At 38.3% G+C, this 11290-nt stretch overlaps 1 protein-coding gene across 1 annotated transcript; it reads left to right on the top strand.

The window, feature by feature from the left end:
* The first annotated feature begins 3625 nt into the window (after positions 1–3625).
* Positions 3626–10539, top strand: foxo4 (forkhead box O4). Its single transcript, XM_084430892.1, has 3 exons — positions 3626–4206; positions 4804–6271; positions 7324–10539. The coding sequence occupies exons 1-2, from the start codon at positions 3775–3777 to the stop codon at positions 6247–6249; spliced, it is 1878 nt and encodes a 625-aa protein (XP_084287018.1). The 5' UTR covers positions 3626–3774; the 3' UTR covers positions 6250–6271; positions 7324–10539.
* The last annotated feature ends 751 nt before the right edge of the window (positions 10540–11290 follow it).

Genomic DNA, 11290 nt, shown 5'->3' with positions numbered 1-11290 from the left:
TATGTAATGTGCTTACATCAGTAAGAATTATATGTGACAAATTCATTATTATTATTATTATTTTTAGAGCATGTCTAGAAAAACATTAAATGCTGGACATCAACAAGGTATAGGGGGAGACCAGTAACACATTTTGTATACAAAGTATATTTGTTTACTACAAAAGACGCCAATTCAATCCTCTACAAAAATATCACAGCCCTTATGAGTTGATGTCATATACATTTTGTGCCTTTGTTACAATCTTGCCCACTGCTGGGGTAAGTTGTAACAATTAAACAAAAGATGCAAAACCAGAGGCCACATTATGCAATAAGCTTCAAAAACAGGTATGTTGAAACGATCCAAAAGAACAATACAAAACAGTGTCTCTCTTTCTGTGACTGACCATATCAAATCCTGTTTGCCAGGTGTGTGTAAATTAGTCTACTCGAACAAACTCCCTTAACAGTATAATGAACACTTAACTCAGTGTGCCTGTCTAAAAGAACATGTAAGTCTAACAAAAAAACAGTGTAAATGTGTATGAGAGATTGTGTGTCTATAATGGTGAAAGTTTTTAAGAGTGTAGGCTTGGTGAGCCCATGCTGCTTGGCACAAATTACCCTCCCATTGACTTTGAGTTGCCATGACTCCATACAGGGTAAAATGCATTACATTTTGCTTGAGAAACTACAATTTGATGTAATATAAGTTATATTATTGTATCTGCAAATGTTTAAGCGTTTAATGTTTTTCTTTATGAAATCTGCATGTGCCTATTTACAGCCTTGACAACCATGATGAAGTGGGTAAATAATTAAATGATCATAGGACTCAGCTCAGGCCTATCAAATTCATTAAAGCATTGAATGTAAAAAAAGCCCTGTTGTAAAAAGTCTAAAATTCTGTATTAAATCACTTCACTTTGACTATTGAATGTTTATGTGACATCAAAGGCAAGTTAGGTCAGACATGGACCATATGTCAGAGATTGTCTAATTATTGGTAGTGTCGATGTAGTGATTTACACTCCTAACTACAAAGTAAAAAAAAAAAAAAATTTTTTCAACCACAAAACTAGGATCTGCTATTAACGCTTGTTTATTTTAACAATTATTTCACTTTTCTTTGTCAATCTTCAGTACAGGTTTTCAGTATGAATTATGAAACCATAAAAAGGAAAAAAATATGTTATTGTTTATTTTCAATTTAAAAGAGTTAACATAACTTTTTATTGCATACATATCTAATTGATAATGAGTACTAGTGGGACCGTGGGGTGTCAACTACTGATAAAAAAAATTAAAACCATTAATAAAAAGTGGTGTTATAATGTGTTTTTGGTCAAAAAGACTGTTCAATTAAAACGTTTTCTAAATAAATAAATTACTTAATCACATATCTAATACTGGTTTTCACCAGGAAGAGTTGCATCATGCTGTGTCCATACTGCGCACAGCAATTCTGGGAAAAGGGGTAATGCCTCGGAAGGTCCTGTGGGTATTGTAGTTCTCATGGTAGATCCGTGACCAGACAGACAAACGCATGCAATAAAAAACTTACGAGCAACAGCTGACCTAGAATGAACAACAACACAGTGACAAGTGAAAGTCTGTTTTAAAATGAGTACATTCAGTGGAGGTTACATTACACCACTGAAGGGGCTCTTCAAAATGTAAATGTATTGTATATAAACTTGAATTTAATTTCAAAACTACGTAAGAAACTTAGCCACGGGGCGATTTCAAATAATGGCATTGTGCGACATTGTGGCGTAAACATCTAACATAAAAATAGCTTCCATCCAATTGATCTTAATTAAAAAATGAGATTGCCATTTCAACGGGAACCATTTGGACAGCATGAGGTAAGGGGATTCCATTGGAAATATATTAGGGGATTAAGGATCTTCACCCGCTTCATAACACAGAGATTCTTAAATGACGAAACCATTTAGCCACAGCCAGGACTCCCTCTCACACGCACACACATATTTAGAAACTATTACATAACATTTTGCGTGCTCAGTCTTTTTCGGAATCCCGGTTCTCTCTGGTTGTGTATTTGCGGACACGGTACACGACTCATCACATGACTGACTTCAATTCCCATCAATCCCTTCGACGCATGCGCACGACGCGTTGTCTGGCAGTGGTAAACAGACGTCAGAAGGGAGTCTTCGCCTCGAGTCAAAACAAAACAAAACAAAACAAGTAAGATCTACGAGGAATGGCTGTTTGTCTATCTCCATTAACAGCAGAAGAGAAACGATTTCGCATTGATTTCAAGAGACGACCAAGTTATTGAAAAGAAGCAGGTTTCTTCGACTTTTACCGGAGGGATTTTAACTCATAAAAACTGGAGTTGGCTAACTAGTTACTCTCTCTGTAGTAAAACTACGCTTTCGAGTTTTCTCCCAGAGGCCGAGGTGCCGGTGATTGCCAAGAAGCGGACGGGCTACAACATTTTGTCTTTTCGAAGAACACCGACTGTAGTGTGATTTAGGAAGGCTTCAACGGGACGGACACGTTCGGCTTAGCTGTGCCCGCGCAAGCATCGTGTGTAGCTGCGTCTCGAGGAACATGGCAGATGGTGACACGCGCCAGCAGCACACAGCGTGGAGGACCGTGCAAACTTGAACGACAGTAACAGAGATTTTTTATTGTACGGTAAAAAAAAAAACATAAAACAACCCGTAATGATCGAGCACTCCTGTAAGATGTTATCTTGGTATTTTTTTAAATGTAAAATTTCGATCGTGATTAACGTTAATTAAGTTAAAGAGCCTTTCCCCCCGTAGTGCTTCTTTTGGCGATTTAACATTCTTGCTCAACGCATTTGAGTTAGGATGTACTTTAAGCCTTGCATTTATTTGTTTTAACTTAATAATGGATCCCAATTAAAAAATAATATGGCTTTGTTGACTTTGACAGGCAGCTCTAACAAGTAATTTCCATTAACTTGATTTCGTTTACAAGTACAGTATTCCTACATTGTACAGAAATACAACACTCAGTTTACAAGAGGGGTTGTTGTAAAACCCGTAATAAGGTGGTTTATCGCTTTTTGTAGAGTTCCTCAATTTGTCTGCTCTGTTTTATTTTTTCTTGTTCAAGTCTAATTGCGAAAACCAATCAACCATTCGCTGCTATTATAGGAACCAGTTGCAGGTTGATATTTTAGCAATTACGGCGCATGTTATGATTGGTTTTGATAGTTCACTTATTTAACTGCTTCGGCAATAATTTTTATCTGTAAAAAGGTGTTTATTTTTCCATGAAAAGTTCATAGATTATCCCGTCACTCCAGGGCGTCCTCTTTCCTGAGGTTTATTTCAGTAGTTGCTCTTGACAATCCAGCTGTTTTGATGTGTAGTGAATTTCCTTTGTTCTTTCTACATAAACAAAGAGACCCCCATTCTGTCCTCGTTTGCTCTATGTAAATCAGATGGTTTATGTTAGTTACTATTAAGGAGATTATTTGCCCCCTTTAATCTCCAATCTGAGGATTAACTGACGCTATATTGGTGTGTTCAGATTATTACGAATGTGCTGTTACCATAGGCAGTCACGGTTAAATTTAGTCTGGATTCTGTAGTGTAATATATCAAGCAAAAATAATAATAATAATAAAAAAATAATCAAGATTATTTTACTTATTTAGTTATAAATAGTCATACTCTTACTTTCATCGCCCAGTTGGTGGACTGAACCGTGTTTTTAAAAGCATCGCCCCCAAACTATTTCACTTAAATCCAGCCTTCGTCTGAAATTATCTGGATTGCATCGCACAATGGAGGAAGAAAACGTACCCCCGATTGACCCAGATTTTGAGCCGCAGAGCAGACCGAGGTCATGTACATGGCCATTGCCTAGACCCGACATCTCATCTGTCAAAGCCGGGGGGGCAGACGGCTCAGGGTCCGCTGCTGGAACTCCGCCCGCCGAGGAAGATAAACACGAGCCTCAGCCAATCATATCCGAGCCTGAGAAAGTCGCGCTCTCTGAGGGCGGGGTTGTCGCTGGAGTGGGCGGGGCCACGCCTCGAAAAGGCACTTCCCGGCGTAATGCTTGGGGTAATCAGTCCTACGCAGATCTGATCAGCCAGGCGATTGAAAACTCGCCAGAAAAACGACTTACTCTGGCGCAGATCTACGATTGGATGGTGAAAACGGTGCCGTATTTTAAGGACAAAGGAGACAGTAACAGTTCTGCTGGGTGGAAGGTAGGTAGAAGAAAATACTGATTGATAATTTTGAGTAATAATAATCAGGGTTTGAAATTAACCTTTTCACTCATCAACCTAATTAGCTGCTAAAATTTTAAGTTACCGGCCAAAACAAAAATATCAGAAATAAACCACATTTTCAAAAATCAAAACATTGAAATATCATATTGAAATCTATTTATTATAGAGCATTGAAGCCTCTCCTCCACTGACTAAAGAAGTAAATGATCCTTAAAATCATGCCCCAAAATATCATCATGATGACAAAGTGATACCCAAGCAATATTATTTCATAATGTTAAAATGTTCATGCTTCACAGTAAAGATGCTAGAAGGCGCTTTTGGCGTCTGTATAGTGGCACGCAAAAGTCGTGGATGTGCAGTATTTTACTACTGACAGCTAGGGACGGGAGTGAGACTCTGAGTGTGATAGAATGCAATCAAAACGCTCTGAATTGTCTAGTGAGTTCATAGCGTTACCTTCCACGGTTGATTGGTGGGATTTAATTTCAAACCCTGATGATCGTAACCTTGTTATGCAGTAACATTGTTTCTATTTCATGTGTTTTAAATTTGAGATTTTTTTCTATTTAGAACTCCATTCGCCACAATTTATCACTCCACAACAAGTTCCTGCGAGTCCACAATGAGTCCACGGGAAAGAGCTCTTGGTGGATGCTCAACCCTGAGGGTGGCAAGACCGGCAAAGCCCCACGCCGCCGCGCCGCCTCCATGGACAACAGCAGCAAACTGCTTAAAAGTCGTATGCGAGCAAAGCAGACTAAAAAGCAAGCTGGAGCAACTGGGATTGGAGGCTCTGGAGCTGCCCTGCAGGGTGAGGGTGCTTCCGGCGCCAGCGGTGCGGACAGTCCCGGGACTCCGGGTCAGTTTGGAAAGTGGGGAGTGAACAGCAGCAGCCCTTCCTCTCGTGGCAACCTGGATGACCCCGACATGTGGACAAGTTTCAGGCCACGTACAAGCTCCAATGCCAGCACCCTGAGCGGTAGGCTTTCTCCCATTGCCACGGGGCAGGAGGACGAGGATGACCTACCTGAGGACGGCCTTCTTGGTGGCTATTCTACGGGGAATCTTCCCCCAACACTAACTGAGACCCTCATGGAAGAACTGGATTTGATTGACGGGCTCACTTTAATGACGGGTTCGCAAGGGGGTGCGAGCCCAAGCACGGCTCCCCCTGCCCCGCCTCAACCTCTACCCTCTGCATCCACTCTGCTGCCTCGGGGGTCCAGCTTTCCCTCATTTAGGCAGCTGCAATCAACGAAGGCTTTGCAGGGATCCACTCCATCAGGGCCGCAGAGCTCGGTTCAACCCACCGCCAGATCCAGCACAAGCCCTTCCAGCTTTGGAAACTCCCTCTTCAGCCCTCTGCCTGGTCCTGGTCACAGTGGTTTCAGTGCTCGCGTGCCCTCCAGCCTCGAAGCTCTCCTGACCTCTGATTCGCCCCCACCAAGCGACGTCATGATGACCCAGATGGATCCTCTCATGCCTAGCCAAGGAGGTGGTGGCCTTTTGGGGCTTGCAGGATCTATTTCCAGCAGCCAAGCCAAAGCAGGTCAGATGATGTTGAGCAAAGGCATTGACACAAGCACGGTGGGGCAGATGAGCCTTCAACCTCAATCCCAACTCCAGCACTCACAGATGGGCTTTGGAATGATGCACTCACCCATGAACCAGGAACCGCCTCAGCTCGCAACCATAAAGAACCAGCATCATGTGCCAGGCGCTGGGCTTCTGCAGCATGGAGCTGTCCTGTCACCTGGTGGGAACGGAGGCCTGCAAGGTCTAGGCCAATTTGCTTCAGCACCCTGCTTCATGCCCTCCCAGGACCGTCTACCTACAGACTTGGATATTGAGATGTTCACTGAAAACCTGGACTGTGATGTGGAATATATTATCAACAGTGATCTAATGGATGGAGACTTGGTTGACTTCAACTTTGACCCCATCATACAGGGTGGGCAGGGCTATTCTGGGCCAGCGACCACACAGAGCTCCTCCCATAACTGGGTGCCCAGCTAACTCCATTTTAAGACGAGAACAGGTAATGTATCAGAATTTTAGTTTGCTTTAAGGGATAGCTCACCCAAAAATGACATCTCACCTTCATGTCGTTACAAACCTGTATGACTTACTTTTTTCTTCAGAACACAAAAGAAGACATTATTTATATATATATATTACTATTTTTACAGTATTTTTGCTCAAATAAATGCATAATTGATGAGCTTAAGAGACTTAAAAACAAAACAAAAATCCAGCTTTTGAATGGTAGTGTGTGTTTACACTGTAATGGGAAAGTGGTTTAAAATCTACTTTAATCAGTTACAGTACACAATGTCATGGTTATTTATTCAGAAAAATCATTAAATATGAAAGTTTTGAAATTTCAACACCTTTGTATGTAAAAAATACATTTTTGGAGACATGGTATAAAGTGTTCCATAAAATATAGAACATTGATTCTTTTATAGTGGTTTAAAATATTACTGGAATATTAGGGAGAAAAATGTTGTAAAAATACTTTTTGAGACAGTATAGAGTAGTGTATAATATGTTTAACAAAATGAATGTTCTTTGTATACATAGATGTCAAATGTATTGCTACTTTACAATTTAAAGAAAAAGTATTCTATATGTTGTTTTGAAATGAATTTAGAATACATATGTAGAGAGATTTTTGTCTATTTTTAGACAAATGATATCAACTAAATCATTGTCACTGGAGAAAAGTTCTCTTAAATGTGAGAGTAATTACAGGCAAACTATATTATGAAATTGAAGAAACTCTTATTTATTAATTGTCCATGCATCAATAAGCGATTAATCTCATCAACATTAGGGTATGGGTTAGTTATTCACTTTATTTCTGTTGGTATTTAAAAGATGTGTAGGGTTTCAGTATCAGTATTCTGAAGAGCATATATATATATATATATATATATAAAACGTTGACATTAATTTAACAAAAATGGTTGAAATCTTCTTTTGAGTTCTGTTTTTGAGTGTATGGTTTTGCATTATTTATATAAAGCTGCTCCTCTTTGTCTCCTAATATGTTAATGTTTTTTCTATGTATTTTTTATGTTTTTACAGGTTTATCCCCTCATCCTTAAAACAACTTCGAAAACAGATGTGGCACATTGTCCGAAAATATTCTCCAATTTTTTGCCTCTGCATTTGCCATCGTACCTCAAATACATAAACTGCTTTGGCTAAGGGCAACACACACTTAGCCAAGAAGTCTTTGTTGGAATTTTGAATTAGATGACAAAATAAAACCTCATACATGTCAAGTGCCAATGTCAACTGAAGAGTGTGCTGTTGGACACAGAGAACATGGTCTTGAAACACATAGTTTTATCACTTGTCTTATATGTGCAACTTTTTTTTTTTTTTTTTTTTTTTTTGAAAGGTGCTGTTTTTTGGCCAATCTTGGACTAAAGAAGCACAACTAATAAACAGCTAATCATTTTTATTGCATTAAGGCCTATGATGTGTAGTATAAGATGGAGATGGTACTACTCCTTGATCTTCTTCACACTGATAATGGAAGTCATTCAGCCAGGAGGATCAAACTCTGTAGCTTTTCTTGACGTGAACTCTTGCTCATTGAACAGCAGTGGAGAAGTCTGAGCATTGATGGAGTGACTTGCTGTTGCTCTCAGCCCCCCTCTGAGGATGAACATGGCACCACAGGAATGTTAAAGTTGAGAACAACATTAAGTGGCGATGGTTGCAGCAACCCCTGAACACAGAGCAGCTGAACTTTTACGCTCTCTCAACGATATGATGCATACTTGTGCATCAAAGGGCTGAAACGTTGCTGAAAGTTTCAAGGTGTTTGGTGACGCCGTGGTTCAATGTGCAATTAGCTTGACTTTTATGACCTCTGCTCTCAAGGGTTTTTTCCTGTGATGTGTTGAAGAGGCTGATAACTGAATGATGATTTAACTGTCTGCTCTTAAGTGTTTGTTAGTGATAACAACAGTATGAAGAAATGTGATTTTTCTTTTTCCACAGGGCATTTTGATGCATTTTTTAATCCTGCCAACAGGTTAAATGGTATAGTGTTATTGTTGGAAACTCGGTGCCCTTTTGCAGAATGCAATATCTGAAGATTTTTTTGTGTGTGCTGGAGGGTGTGTGTGTACATTTGTGTGCGTGCAAATATGTTTAATGCTCCCGAAACTTGATTCCAACACACTGACAACAGAATTCAAAGTTATGGTGAATCATTTCAATAAGGCACGAAAGAAAGTTTGTTTTCTGAGTTATATGCGAGTTTGAAGCGTATCTTGAAGAAACATGGCTACGATAATGAGATGTTATGGTTCCTCTGGCATGTTTGACTTTGTCAACAGAGGAAGCAACTATAGAAGAAACTATTTTCTCATTGATCAGTTTTTCATAAACAGCACTACTCATATTTTGTTTAAAAAAAATGTTATTAAAGAACAAAAACAGTTGGATATAACGACTATAATTCTAATTTAGATTGGAGAGTTATCCTTAACAGACTAATAAAATAAAAAAACATGCTGTTAATTAGCTTTTTTTTAACGGTCATTTTCTATGTAATCTTTTATTTTTGTAAAAGATGAGATGCATGTAGATTTTATACAATAACCAAAGGAACACTAAGGACTGCATGTTGGATGGATGGACGAATTGCAGTGCGAATAAGCTTTACAAAACCTTTCCGAAAAATCAACATGTGAACTAAATCTTAATTTGATTGGTTGCATGATAACGTTTATCAGAATACAATGCTCCAAAAGTTAAAATATGCTATAATTGTTTGTGCTAAAAAAAAAGCATCATGAACTTTCTAGGCAATGAATATCATCTCAAAAATGCTAGACTGGTCCAACCGAAAAGGATTAATCCAATGTTTCACTCTCAGGGTTACGAAAAATAATAATTAAAACAAATGAGATAATCATGTTATGACTTCAATGCTCACGGCTTTGTCTAAATTATAAGTCAGTTATGCAAGCCAACGTCACAGATATTTTACCATTGGAGAAATATATCTAATGTCGCAGTTTATAATGAGAGATTTAATGTATGCTTCTTTTTTTTTTTTTGAGTTGCTACAAAAACTTGTAAACTGCCAATGAACACTATAGCATGTCGCTCCAGAGCAAACCATACAGTTTTAATGCCCTTTTCTTTTCAACTTTTAACTTTTATTTGATCATTTTCTCAGATGGTTTTTACTCTATTAGTTTAAAACCAGCGGTCTGAAGGTTTATTCATTTTAGGGGTGTATAAATTGGCTTCAGTTTGAGAGCTTGACGTTAGTTACTCTTATGACATCAATGTAATGGTCTGAGTACATTAGATTAACTTAAAATGCGCTCTCCTTACAAAGGAATAATTTTGATCCTATTCATTGGTGCTAGATATTAAATGACAATTAAAGAGGGCCATATTTTATTGGTGCATATGTAGATATCAGGGCCTTTAATAATTTTATGCAACACATATTGAATACAGTTTCTTAATGTAGAACATAGTATGATAAATGTACCTTTGTTTTAATTCCCAAACTCAGTTTTTCTATTCATGATAAAAGAAGCTGTGAATGGGAAGGGAGGGACTTTGCCATCTCACCACAAATTGTGAATGGTGTCGGCGTGGTGTAACGTTTGATACAGCAACTGATGATTTCCAATCAACCGTTTACATTGATGCTCTTGTCTTTTGGGGCATCTTTTCTCATGTTTTTATGTTTGTACTTGTAATGCAGAACCTTTATGTGGTTGTTATACCTGCATGGTACATCTTCCAGAAAGCTTTAGGCTGACAGTCACCTTTGGCATTTGCTTTTGTCATTTAAATGTGTTGATATAAGTTGAATTTTTATGATTAACACCCTTGCTTAGTTTCATTTCTCAAAGTACAAATATTGTATCTGCCCCATCAGACAGATGTCACAGGGCTGCTGCATGAAATGCAGGAATTCCACACCTTCGCTCTTTCCAAATCAAAATCTCTCTTTCCTTGTTTGATATTATCATTTTTTCCCTTTAGTATTCATTCTTTTAGTTCCTTTAATTTCTCCAAGAGTTTGCTAAGTATCCCAGTTGATAACACAGGACATTAGTTTATGGTCTGGGTTGGGTTTTTTCCTCCGGTTTTGTTTTGGGTTATGGCGGGATGTAAGACTGACGAGTTGTGCATAGCCAATATACTGTATATGTACTTGATTGCTTATTTTGTTTGTTTTTTTGTCCCCACCCCCCCATATTTTGTTAGTCAGAGGCCATTGAAAGCAATAGAAATAAACCTAATCTGTTTAACGGAGACTTTTTTTGTTGTGTTCATTCTGTCATTGGTGCATTCATTTGACATTTAAGCTGTAGTAAACATGATTCACATTACAGCAGTTTGGTAAACTGAGGCTCAGAGTAACCATGCATATTAAACATATTAAATCTGATTGACCTGGCTGGCATGATGGTCGCACAGGAACTTGAGCTGATAATGCATCTCACCCTAAAAGAATATTCCATGTTTAGTCAAATTTAAAGTCAATCGACAGTGTGGCATAATGTGAATTAATTTGTTTGAAAATTCATTTCTAGGCTACTTGTTCCTCCTTTGGCTAAAATCTTGGTTACAGTGAGACCCACCAAGAACGATAACGTTATAATAATCATTCTAATTTTATCAGAAATTTTTAATTCTGTCAAACTCTCATGGTGTACCAAACCTGTATGTGTGTTGTTGTTTTTTTAACACAAAAGAAGATATTTTGAAGAATGTTGGTAACCAGACAGTTGACCATAGCCATTGTCTTCCATAGGAAAAAATGACTATGGAAGTCAATGGCTGCAGTTAACTGTCTGGTTATCTTCTTTTTAGTTCAACAGAAGAAAGTCGTACAGGTTTGGAACAACATAAGGGTGAGTAAATAATGACGGATTTTCATTTTTGGGTGAACTATCCCTTTAAGCGTTAAACCACTCACTTTTTCCATGGTGTAGCCACAAGACGTAAATAATACGCATGTCAACATGATTTAAAAAACAAATTACAATAATAATAATAATCA

This window comes from Rutilus rutilus, assembly GCF_951802725.1.
Source record: "Rutilus rutilus genome assembly, chromosome: 14".
NCBI lineage: Eukaryota > Metazoa > Chordata > Actinopteri > Cypriniformes > Leuciscidae > Rutilus > Rutilus rutilus.
This window is presented reverse-complemented; position numbering and strand designations above follow the sequence as displayed.

Coding starts and splice junctions, on each gene's coding strand:
- foxo4 (XM_084430892.1), top strand. CDS start 3,775: ATGGAGGAAGAAAACGTACCCCCGATTGACCCAGATTTTGAGCCGCAG. Junction 4,207..4,803: donor ACAGTTCTGCTGGGTGGAAG/GTAGGTAGAAGA, acceptor TTTTCTATTTAG/AACTCCATTCGCCACAATTT.